This window comes from Sinocyclocheilus grahami, unplaced genomic scaffold, assembly GCF_001515645.1.
Source record: "Sinocyclocheilus grahami isolate Dianchi unplaced genomic scaffold, SAMN03320097.WGS_v1.1 scaffold189.1, whole genome shotgun sequence".
Taxonomy (NCBI): Eukaryota; Metazoa; Chordata; class Actinopteri; order Cypriniformes; family Cyprinidae; genus Sinocyclocheilus; species Sinocyclocheilus grahami.
In genome coordinates, this window is record NW_015505368.1 from 1,386,001 (window position 1) to 1,399,060 (window position 13,060).

The 13,060-nt window shown below is 34.2% G+C and overlaps 1 protein-coding gene across 1 annotated transcript in view; it reads left to right on the forward strand.

Annotated features, from left to right (window-relative positions):
* plekhh1 (pleckstrin homology domain containing, family H (with MyTH4 domain) member 1) overlaps positions 1–12,510 on the forward strand; it is a 48,158-nt gene extending 35,648 nt beyond the window's left edge. The window contains exons 16-28 of the mRNA XM_016284873.1: positions 123–234; positions 452–564; positions 3,631–3,804; positions 3,909–4,006; positions 5,397–5,574; positions 6,661–6,816; positions 6,929–7,026; positions 7,137–7,278; positions 7,368–7,507; positions 8,312–8,441; positions 8,599–8,682; positions 10,167–10,313; positions 11,310–12,510. Of these exons, the coding sequence (XP_016140359.1) occupies positions 123–234; positions 452–564; positions 3,631–3,804; positions 3,909–4,006; positions 5,397–5,574; positions 6,661–6,816; positions 6,929–7,026; positions 7,137–7,278; positions 7,368–7,507; positions 8,312–8,441; positions 8,599–8,682; positions 10,167–10,313; positions 11,310–11,492 (1,755 nt within the window). The 3' untranslated portion in view covers positions 11,493–12,510. The remainder of the gene's footprint in view (positions 1–122; positions 235–451; positions 565–3,630; positions 3,805–3,908; positions 4,007–5,396; positions 5,575–6,660; positions 6,817–6,928; positions 7,027–7,136; positions 7,279–7,367; positions 7,508–8,311; positions 8,442–8,598; positions 8,683–10,166; positions 10,314–11,309) is intronic.
* Positions 12,511–13,060: the final 550 nt, after the last annotated feature.

The window sequence follows — 13,060 nt, forward strand, 5'->3', positions numbered from 1 at the left end:
TACTAACTTTAGTTTTTAAGCATCACTTCAGCTGTTCAATAGTGTCACTCCTTTTGGTAAATGAAATTAATCTCAGTTATACATCCGCATTCAAACCTAGTCTTTTGCTGTCTTTCTTATAGGACACCTGGCTGTACCACCTGACCGTCGCGGCGGGCAGTTGTGCCAGCTTGAGAGTGGGCACAGAGTACGAGCAGCTGATTGGCAAGCTGTTGGATGTGGATGGAGACCCAGGTCAGAAGTTACTTTTAAATATCTACCAACCGCACACTTCTACAACATGTACAACTGCTTCTCAAGTCACTTGATGGATGGTTTTAAATCGAGACAGACAGATTGAATGACTCTATTTAGACCCCAGACAGTGTTTATGACCAGTTCTTATGGCCTGATAACAGCTGTTGTGCCATTTTCATTTGTTTTTCAATCTGTTGTGTGTTCATGCGTGCAGACTCCGCTCTGTGGAAACGTGAAGTGTTGTGTTTCAGTAAAGAGGGTCTGCGGTATCCTCTCACCACGCTGCCCTCCGAGGCTCTTCAAACAGAGGCTCTCAAGCTCTTTAAGGTGAACGCTCTCGTCTGTGTCTTCTTTTACTTTCACATTCACAAACGCTCTAGTCTTTATGTCCTCTTGTTGTCTTTATCTTCCTTGAAGAGTCACTCCATCTCTCAAGACACTTCTAAGTTGTCCTCATCCTCCTCTCCTGAGGGTTAATGGTGCCGTCCTGTCCCTGTGTGTGTGAGAGAGCTACTGTGTCTCCCACAGCAGGATCAAAGTCTGTGATGGGAGGCCTTGTGCTCATTACAGAGCAGGAGATAATGAGCTGGATTTGGCTCTGATTGACATAAAAAAAAAAATCTCTGCAGTGTAGTCATGTTGGGGAAGCTGCTTTGAAACTGTATCTTGCCAAGATACATGCTACTCATAATTTATAGTAGTTCAGACTACACTTTCGAAACAGTAGTACTTGGATACAGTACTCGTAATAAAATCCGAGAAGGTTTTTTGGCACAAAACATTTAGGATCTCTATTACGGTGTCAAATGGGAACACATAAACTAAATCATGGCTAACAATATAGAAAATAATACTCTAAACTGAAGCAGAAACAGCTGCTGGTATCAAAATAGCAGGCTGGTTGATGACCAGTATAATTTGAATGCACATGATGAAATTAAATGAGCACGGCATAAACTACCGTTCAAAAGTTCGGGGTCAATAGTAAATGTGGTCAGTATATTAATAAAAATATTAAGATGCACAACTGTTTTCAACATGAATCATAAGAAATCAAATCAGCACAGAAATAAAAAAGTTATTTTAAATTATAAAAATATTTTACAATATTTACTTTTTGTACTGAATTTTTGATCAAATATATGCAGCCTTGCTTACCAACCTCAAACTAAGTAATTTAAACAATTAATTAGCCTGGATGATATATTAATATATTAACGTATTGTCTCCTTAACTGAACATGAGATGGCTTGTTCATTCAGCTCATTCTGAGTGTTGTTCAGATTTAAAATCATCTAATTTTAAGTCTGAACAAGAATCCAAAATAACTGAACTAACAAGCCATCTGATTTGAAAATGAAGTGAGCAAATCAAGTATTTTATTCATGAATGTACAATTATAAATGAATAGTAAGACGGTGTAAGAATTAAGCATGCATAAAAACGGCCAATGATACAAATAAAATGACTTCATATAATCTGTTATTTTAATATTATTTATTTATTATATTATTTATTCATATTTTGAATTAGCTGAGGTTTTATTTATATATTTAGATTTTATTAAGTTTTTCATTTCATTTTAAGTTTGAGTAATTTTGTTATGTCTTTTTTTTTAGTTTTGGTTAATATTTCTGTTCAGCTTTTATTTATTTATTTTTCAAGTTAAGTACTTAAACTTACTTTATTTCATTTAGTCGCCAAAGCAACATTTCTGAGTTTTAAGTTGTTTTTCCTCTAATATTTATTTTAGATTTCATTTCAACTTTATTTCAATTAACAAAAACAATTTGTAATAGTTTTAGTTTTACTTAACAATACCAACACTGCTTATAATGTGTTTAGACAAATATCTAAATATTATAAAAGTAATGCTCAGCAGTTCACAAAACAGAGGGAAAATAATAGATCTGCTTTGTTGTCATTTTTGGGCGAAACACTTATGATGCTGAAATCTCTTAGTAGATTTATAAATGTGAATTAGGATTCTTCAGTTGTGAATAACTAGGTTGTTTTGTAACGACTTGGTTGAGTGAATGATTTAATGACTTAAACACACAAAAAATAGTTGCTTGATGCCACCTACTGGCTTAACCATGTAACCTGCAAAAAAAGTAGCTAAACTAATCAGGGAATGAATCCGAATGAAGCTTTTTGGTTAATGGATTCAAACCATTCACAAGAATGAATCACAATCCTCACTTCAACACAGACTTTCTAGGAGAATGCACTTATGTTCACTTAATTGTGCCCCATTTGTAAAGCTACGTGTAAATAATGTGAAAAAAGTTAATTAGGGTTTGTTACAGTTATCCATTATGCAAGAAATGCAGTTAGTAGCATCACTATTTCTAGTAATGACTTCTAAACAAGTGGCTCTCAGCACTTTGTGTGGGAAATGGGACTAGCCCTGTAACGTCTCATTTTGAGGACAGGCCTAAACATTTCATTCTGAGTTCAAAAAGGATCGCTGACAGCGTTTGGAGAGATAGTCTCATTCCAGTTACCCGTAGTTTCTCCTCAGGCTCCCGTTTTCTATTGACAACCCTGTTCTCCAGAGGTTTGCAGACATTATGCCCTATTGACTGTTCAATGGTGTATCCTCGAGAGCTAGCATCGTGCGTAGCCCTCAGTGCTCTTTGAAGATCAGAGGGGCTTTTTAGGTAGTCATTTGATACTGAAAGAAAAAGCCTCCCACTCTGAAGTAATGAATGGGGGGTTGACAGCTCCATCCTGACTTGATTGAATTTGCATTGTAAGAATTTCTGTATGAACAGAAACGGAATGTTAATAAGGAAGTAAAGCATGTTGTTGCACGCACGTCTGTATGGCTACAGAACCAGCTGTGTGCGCTAACATGTTGTGTGAGGAGTTTGCCATCTGCTGGTTGTTCTGTTCTCATCACAGATGGTAGTGCCATATATTTCTAGCTTTTCTCTGTCCGCTCATATGGTTTTAAAAAACCTTTATGCCAATTTCAAGATAAAAATCTATTTAACGGTTCTTTAAATGTCATGCGGTGTCTATCAAGTAAAAAATACATGTCTTGGATACATGTGAGAGAACACATCTAAATATGTAAAGTGAAATAAAATGAAACTAAATAATAAATTAAATGTATAATTAATTAAATGAATTATAAATCCAAATTTTATTTTATTTCTCCATAAATATAATATATTTTGGGTGGCCGTCGTTACACCACATTACATTTTACAACCTGAACTAACTTTGTGTGATCATAAAAAGGTCCAGTTATCTGACATTGTTATGGACTGTTTTCATGAACAGCATTTTTAAATGTATTTTTGTATAAACTAATAAATAAGGAAAAAATGTAGTGTCATTGACCCACACACATACAAATAAGTTACTGTTTTGCCCCCCTGGTAGTCATGTCAGCTGTTCATCAATGTGCTGGTGGAGTCTCCCTCCATCGACTACCACACCTCGCTGGCCCAGAATGCACTGCAGGTGTGCCTAACACATCCAGAGCTGCAGAATGAGATGTACTGTCAGCTGATCAAACAGACCCACTGCCGCACTCCTCACTACGCCCTCACGCAGGTCAGTGTCATATTTGTGCACACACTCACACACATTTCACACTGTATCGTCATATGAAGTGTTTTATGTTTCTATATCTCACCGCTCTTCTTTTTCTTTCTCAGTGCTGGCAGCTGTTATCATTGTGTGTAGCTCTCTTCCTGCCTCAGCACCATTTCCTGTGGTACCTCAGACAGTACCTGCAGCGGAATGCAGATCCCAGGTCACTGGCCACACACTCACTCACTCACTCACTCCATGAAGTACAATGTGTTGAATAAATTCCACTAATAAATTTCCCTCTCAGACTAATTCTCAAATATATATTTATATTTATAATATATACAAATAAATCTGAATATATAGTTTGTGAATAGTTGTATTATTATATACAGATAGTTGGAATTACAACTATATATTCAGGATTATAACTCTATATTTAAATTTATAAACGTATTTTGTAATTACAAATTATAAATACATAATTTGTGACCCTGGACCAAAAAAACAGTCATAAGGGTCAATTTCTTGAAATTGAGATTTTGTCATCTTCTGAAAGCTGAATAAATAAGCTTTCCATTGATGTATGGTTTGTTAGGATAGGACAATATTTGGCTGAGAACTCTTTGAAAATCTGGAATCTGAGGGTGCAAAAAAATCTAAATATTGAGAAAATCGCCTTTAAATCTGTCCAAATGAAGTTCTTAGCAGTGCATATTACTAATCAAAAATTAAGTTGATATATTTACGGTAGGAAATTTACAAAATATCTTCATGGAACATGATCTTTACTTAATATCCTAATGATTTTTGGCATAAAAGAAAAATCCATAATTTTGACCCATACAATGTATTTATGGCTATTGCTACAAATATAATATACCCGTGCGACTTATTACAGTTTTTTTTTTGTGGTCCAGGGTCACATTTATAATATATATTCTGGTTTATTCAGTATTTATAAATACTGTATATTTTAAGAATTTACATTTTATCCATTCAGATTCATAACTATATGTTCAGATTTACAACTATACACCACTGTTTACAAGTTTTACATTTAAATGTATTTGAAAGAAGTCTTTTCTGCTCACTGATGCTGCATTCCTTTCAGCAAAAACACAGTAAAACAGTAATACTGTGAAATATGTTTTAAACTTAAAATAAACTGTTTTCAATTTTTTTATATATATATTTTAAAATGATTCTTTAGAAATCATTCTAATTTAAAAAGCATTTATTTGAAATCTTTTGTAACATTATTTAAGTTGTTACTGTCGTTTTTTAATCAATTTCATTAATTTCTTGCAAAAAAACTAAGAATGGAAGTGTATATTTGAATTAATGGCTATATATTTAGATGTAAATTTTACATCTTAAAATTTACATCTTACATAATTTAAGAATGTCATATACAGTATATCTTACTTAATGAATTAAATTAAAATCACTGTCAAAAAAGGCTGCTTCAACTATAATAAGAAAAAAAAATAGGGAGTTTTGATGTGCTTACTGCAAAACAAGACTTAGATACCGATACAAATAAGGGTTTTTGCAGTGATGCCTCATGTAATTGAATTTGAAAGCCTGTGTTTATGTGTGCACACCCACAGGACTGAAGTGGGGAAGTATGCTGTGTACTGCCAGCGCTCGGTAGAGAGAACCTTACAGAATGGAGAGAGAGAGGCAAAGCCTTCACGAATGGAAATTCTGTCTATTCTGCTGAGAAACCCCTACCATCACTCGCTCCCCTTCAGCATACCTGTTCACTTCATGAACAACACTTATGAGGTACACACCAACACGTTCTGTTCCCATTGATCTGGCACTCTGTAAAGCCTACTGTATCATGCTCGAGAAGCAAATTTCTAAGGCCTGTAAATTATCAACATAATTAACTAAAAATCCTGTTGTACACAATCTACTGCATGCCTTCTGCCCTCTGAATCATAGTCTCTATATTTTTTTTGTCTTTTTTTCTTGTCTCTGTGCTGTGAAATCTTTACTAATTTTTATGAAGTAAATGTAAGAATAATTTTATTGTTAGTAATATTTCAAGATGACTATTTACTGGAAGCAAGCACATTTTAGGCTTTTGTTTATTTGTGTATCTCTCAATCATCATTATATTGCATTGCACTGTATGTTTTGCTCCCCCCCCCTCAATTAAACTGCAGATATTTTATCATAAAAATAAGCATTTAATATCATCTTGCTAAGACATAGGCCTATTATTGGGAGATATTGAGTGATATTTATATGCATTTTGAAGTAGTATTGAAGTAGTCTGCTGTACTGTTACAAAAAACACATTGATTCACATTACAAGCTATCAGAATTTCATCTCACTTTTTGGCCATATAAATAACAACTGCACCAAAATTAAAAATTTTTGCTCACTTTGGGCCTCTGAATAAAACTGAGGTGGGTTTTTTTCTCCTCGAATATGAACTCCATATTCTTATATATCACACTATTTGAACTATAAAAGCCTGATGTATCAAATATGACCCTCAACAAAAACACAATTGCATTTTTAAAAAGAATATTATGTGTGAAGTTTCAATAGACTGTTCCATTTAAAATAAATGAATACTTTTTTCCTGTTAACACTTGGTATTAAGATTCATTCAGGATTTTAGACCCCATTAACACCTGTATTCGATGCTGGAATGGCGTTAAGAAGAAAATAAAACAAACAAACACCTAAATTCAGCATTGACTACTCATGATATGGTCACAAAGATGGATACTAATGTCAGGTGTAAACAGTGTCTTTAATGTATTATATGGAATGTATAAGTGTCAACAGTTTTACTAAAGCAGGACAGGCTTTCAGAATGCTGCTGCCTCTTCCCTTCCTCCATCTCTCTCTAGGTAGTAGGTTTTGATGGTTCCACCACAGTGGAGGAGTTCCTGAACACAGTCAACCAGAGAGCAGGCATGAGGAAGCCACAGATTTCAGGCTTTGCGCTCTTCACTGACGACCCCTCTGGAAAAGACCTGGAGCATTGCCTGCAGCCTAGCAATAAAGTATAAAATGAACATTAAATATCAGAGCTTTTTACAAGCACAAAAACATTTCCGTCTATCTATTCTGTGCCGCAAGAAAATTAGCGGAATGCTTTTTTATCTTCTGCTGCAGATTTGTGATGTGATCTCAAAGTGGGAACAGGCACTGAAAGAACTTCATCCTGGAAAATATGAGGGAACACGGATTGTCCGTCTCACTTATAAAAGCAGGTATGTTTGAGAAACTGTGGTTTTGTATCTATTGAAATCAAGTATTAAGAATGTTTTTGTCAATAGATTAATAATGTTAGGGTTTTAAAAGTATTCAATCTTCCTTGTAGATTGTGTTTCCGAGCTCAGGCTAAGGGGGAGACTGAGCGAGAGCGCCTCCTGCTGGCATATCAAGTAAATGAAGAGGTACAACAAGGGCACTTCCCTGTCAGTAAGGAACTGGGCCTGGAGGTGGCTGCGCTGATGGCACAGGTGTGTGTTAAAGTGGATCAAGTGTTTTGAGGGTAAGTGTATTCGAAGTGGTGGATCACAAATACACCTCACTCACATTTATCTTTTAGGTCGAGCATGGTGACCTAGACCGGCCAGCAATGTCTCCCACTGCTTCTTCTCAGTCAAAGACCCAACAGGTCCTTCTGCAGGTACTGGAGCGTTTTTACCCTAAACGCTACAAGCAGGAATGCAGCATCGAGCAGCTTAGGTAAATCCACATTGATTTAATTTTGTGTTCATTATAATCACTTCATGTTCATGATTATATTATATTACATTAGTGGTAATTAATCTTTAGCAGTTTATTATATATTTATTTAGAACATGCATGATATATGATATAACTTTTTGTTTCAGTATGTTCATTCACAATTATTATGTATCATCATATAATCTCATATAACAAAATAAAAATGTTCACAATTTCACAATAATAAAAAAAATAAAATCTGAATTAAAAAAAAATCTAAGATAACAATTACTAATCCATAAATGAAAAAGCAGGAAAGGCTATAGAGTAAAGATGTATCATTTTTATATAATAGTATGTATTTTAGAATAATTATAATTATATAATAAATTGTAATGAATTAATCATTAGAATAATTTTTCTTTAATTTATCATATATAATTTTCAATTTATATATATTGATACACTTTTTGGAATTATTTATTCTGATGTTTGACCAAAGAATGCCCTATTTACAAATCAAAATATAATAACACTGTACATTATGTATACATTTATATTACATTTGTAATCTATCTTTAGCATTTACTTATATACAATTTAATTTAGTATAAATATATATTTTTAATATAGAAATGCAGCTTTGTGGAATCATTTTTAACATATAATATAGTTTTATACTAATGTTTGACCATAGAATGCCCAATTTACCTATTTTACCATATTATACTGTTCTTTATTAACTGTAAAATGATATGCTTACTGTTGTTTTTCTTCATTTAAAAAGAACATGCAATCATTAATCGCAACTTTGTCCCACAGGGAACTCGCTGAGCGTTTGGCCACTAAGTGGTCTGTCCTTCGTGGATGCACAGCCTCTGAATGTGTGAGAATCTACCTGACCGTGGCCCGCAAGTGGCCTCTGTTTGGGGCCAAGCTGTTCAGTGCCAAGGTAAGATCAGATGTACAGTAGATAAGATGACAGTTTCCTTAGCCACTGATAAAACTGACTGCTATTTTCTAGAAAGATTTTCAGATGTATTTTTCACAAGAGGGCTGTTAAAACATGACAGAATTTCTCCTTTTACTCCCACCCTGTTGGTGCACAGCCATTGCCTCCCTCTTCATTGGAGCAAACTCGAGTGTGGCTGGCTGTTAATGAGGATGGGCTGAGTGTTCTGGACTACACAATGGTGAGTGAATGCGGATACTTGCTCTAGTTATAGCTTCAGAAAGTAAGACTGCATTAAAGGAATATTATGGGTCATTTACAACTTAAGCTCTTAAGTGTGCTGTTGATTACCACAGAAAATAATTTAGGCTCCCTCAGGTTGTAAAAACAAATAAAGAACATGCTTACAGTAAAGCTCTTTTAATGAAAGCCTATAAGTAAAGTGTGCAGCACCACAAATATAAAAATGTAACAGTAACAAGGAATATGATGTAACTGTAAAGTACCTCTGTAAATATGTATAAACATGTACAATACATAGAGCTAATTCCAAGAAAATGTAGGATTAAATCTCATACTGTTTTGACAATAAAAATAAGCTAATACTGCTACTGATCTCAACCAATATATCATATAGACCAAATTATTTGATCAGAATCTAAGTAATATTCAAAAGCCTTCACAGTTCCATGACATCCCCACCATTTTTTTTTTATTAAACATTGATCGCACATTACCAGTTGTTACAAGTAACCAGATAAACTATGTTTATCCATGTAGAAAAGTAGTTCTACCTCGAATGAACAATTTAGCAATTTAACAAAAATATGAGCTTCATATTTCTGCTTTAAACCCTCCTGTTCACATACCTGCTGGACTTTTATTGTAAGTGCACTTCCTTTCAGACCTTTATCACCCTCTCTTGGCTCAGTGAAATTTTATTTTAGTTTAGTTTAGTTTTTCCATTTTCTAGGTTTCAAGAACTATATTATATTTATCTGGCACTTAGAGGGCCATATTGGCAGGTGTGCTTGTTTGAAAAGCTGTAGTCCTGATATCTTGCCCAGTTGGCTGTATTCTCACTTGGAGAGGTCTGATTGTTTTGAGAAAGAATAAACAAGGTCAGGCAGACTCTGTAATTTTCTGTTTTCTATTTTTATATCTTTTTTGCTTTAACTTCTTCATCCACTCACTATTCTCACCAGCTCACAAAAAAAATCGCCTTTTACAGAAAAGATACAGAAAAAATTGTAATATTGTGATATATTATTACAATTTATTGATATTATTATGACTTATTGTTATTATTATCAACTGTATTTTATTTTGATATATTTTAAAATGTACTTATTGTGTAATTAATGTGAATGTCATTACTCCAGTATTTAGTGTCGCGTGATTCTTCAGAAATAATTCTAATATGCTGATTTGCTACTCAAGAAACATTTCTTCTTATTATTATGATGTTGGAAACAGTTGAGATGCTTAATATTTTTGTGGAAACCATAATACATTTCTTCAGGATTCGTTAATGAACAGAAAGTTCAAAAGAACAACATTTATTTGAAATTTTCTGACGATATTAAAGTCTATACTGTTACTTTTGCTTGATAAATTGAATACATCTTTGGTGAATAAAAGTATAAATTTCTTGCAAAAAAAAAACAGTAGTGTTCATATTTGTTTTTGTAAATATCTCAATTTGTGTGCTCTGCTTTTCTTCAGCACCTGTTAGTCACATATCCATACCAGTCAGTGATCACCTTCGGCGGCTGCAAGGAAGATTTCATGCTAGTGGTCAGCCAGATTAAAGAGCATGCTTTGGGCAAGAAGACTGTGGATAAACTTTTATTTGCAATGGCTAAACCAAAGGTAAGACCTGCTAAGTCACAAAAGGTAAAACACAGTTTAACCGCATTTCCAAATGAAGCCAGTAAAGATGGAATTCTGATGTGGTGCTTTTAGCATTAAATTTTATGACCCATCTTAAAAATCTGATCATTTTGCTTGATAAATTGAATACATCTTTGGTGAATAAAAGTATAAATTTCTTGCAAAAAAAAAAAACAGTAGTGTTCATATTTGTTTTTGTAAATATCTCAATTTGTGTGCTCTGCTTTTCTTCAGCACCTGTTAGTCACATATCCATACCAGTCAGTGATCACCTTCGGCGGCTGCAAGGAAGATTTCATGCTAGTGGTCAGCCAGATTAAAGAGCATGCTTTGGGCAAGAAGACTGTGGATAAACTTTTATTTGCAATGGCTAAACCAAAGGTAAGACCTGCTAAGTCACAAAAGGTAAAACACAGTTTAACCGCATTTCCAAATGAAGCCAGTAAAGATGGAATTCTGATGTGGTGCTTTTAGCATTAAATTTTATGACCCATCTTAAAAATCTGATCTGAAGTGTGTGGGGGGTGAAATCAGAACTTTAAAACAGCTTAAAACCTGAGTTGAACTCCTACACCCCCCTTTGAAACCACTATCTGAAAGACATCCAATGATAAAAACAGGTTTTTCAATGAGTTTCACTCATACAGGATTACGTGATACAGGAAGTGCTAATGAGCTCGTATATCTGTGGTTTGTTGTGTCTTTTTTGGCCTGATACAGTAAGAGCAAGTTTAATGTTGAAATATTCATCTACTAAAGACCTCCTGGTTCACTCTCTCTCTCTCTCTCTCTCTCTCTCTCTCTTTCAATGCTGTAGATCCTGGAACTGACGCTCCTCATGGCTAGTTATATTAACTGCTGGACATCCAACTTACTACAGTAAGAGCAAGTATAATGTTGAAATATTCATCTACTAAAGACCTCCTGGTTCACTCTCTCTCTCTCTCTCTCTCTCTCTCTCTTTCAATGCTGTAGATCCTGGAACTGACGCTCCTCATGGCTAGTTATATTAACTGCTGGACATCCAACTTACCAGGGGCCGGAAACCAGACTCCAGGCTCAGCGCTGGGGCCTCAAGGAGACAGGAAGCTCTGGGACATTGACAGCCGACACTTCCCCTCAATGACATACACCACCAATGGCCCCACTCTCCTTTAAAACCTCAGTCTCCAGGTGGCTGGATACATCACATGGTCTGCAAGCAAATAATAACACATTTTAGGAAATGTTTAGATCATTGACTTTGGGAAACAATTCAAAGATTTTGTGTTTGAAGTTTCAGACCATAAACTGCACAAGTTATTTATTGTGCAAAACAGACACCACTTGCACACTGTTCGTAGACCAAATACAAAAAATAAACACATCGCAAAGTGGGTTTTTAAATGGAAACTCATAGAGACCCACCCTGAGAAGATCACCCACAAAGTCAGAGCAGATCCAAGAGTATTTCATTCTTGAATGCTAAAAAGTTTGGCGTTCATTTTTAAGGAATTAGAGCTTTTAAACTGGACGTCCAGTTAAAGGCACGGTTTGACTTTTTCATTTGTGCGTAACATGATTTTATTTCTGTCTTTGTTTGAATTTTTAAATGTTTAGTTAGTTAAAGTTTTTTTTGTGTAACGGTACATTAATTAATGGTACCATCAGTCAATTGAAGTTTATACAGTGAATATCAGAATGTGTAGAAACATTACACAGATCATCTCTAATACACATTTAGCGGAAACTAGATAACCAGTATATAAAGGACAGTCTTATGTGGTACATGACTCAAGAGCAGTCTATTAGTGTAACAGGGTTGATGAATTCTTCTCATCTATCCAAGCAGGAAATGTGAAGTTATAGAGTTTGGGTTAAAAGTTTTTCTCATTTGTTTTGTGCCATTTTCCATAGTACTACCAAACATAATGCTTAATCTGAGCCAAACTGTTCATGTAGTGACAAGTTTTATGTTATACAGTAGTTGCAGAAAGGCACACATTTAGGCTACTTCATATTTGCTCACTAGCCATAGCCTTGCCTCTTGTATAAAGAAAAAAACAAGAACACAGCCACACATTTCTCAACATGACGTTAATATGTGCAGGATCATATATTTTCGTGAAGTTTGTAGCTTGAGAATGGCCATAGTTATACTGATATTATTATGACGTAACTTTTTATTAGATTTTTTTTTTTAAACATTAGGTCTTAGCATATTTACCATAAAGTGCATGTTTTCAACCATAGAAAATGTTAAACTTTTTTTTCTCCATTATTCATAAAACTTAAGAATAAATACAAGTATAGTCTACTTTGTTCAATAAAATAAAAATTGTAATAATTATCAAGAGTGTTTCAGAAACTGATAATTGATAATAAGTAGGTAAAGACACACACTGTACCAATAATACGGCAGATTTTGAAAGATTGGAGGAGTTTTGAAAAAGAGCTGTAATAATGACTTGAATTATTCTATGAATCAAACCACTGTCTCTGCATTTTGAATATTTATTTTGTCATTTTTTTTTAACTTTGCTTTTTTTAGTCTAACCAATTTGTGTTTATTCAGTTCTTTTCTAGAAACCTTGAAGCATTTCAAGTGGCCTAGAAAGTGTATCACTTTTGTAATTGTTAAAATCCAAGCCTAAAAATGTGGTAAAAACATTTAGGAGAACTTCACATTTTATGTGCATATAGAGGTTGTTGCAAATAAAAAATGAATTGTTTTGGTGTTTCCTTTT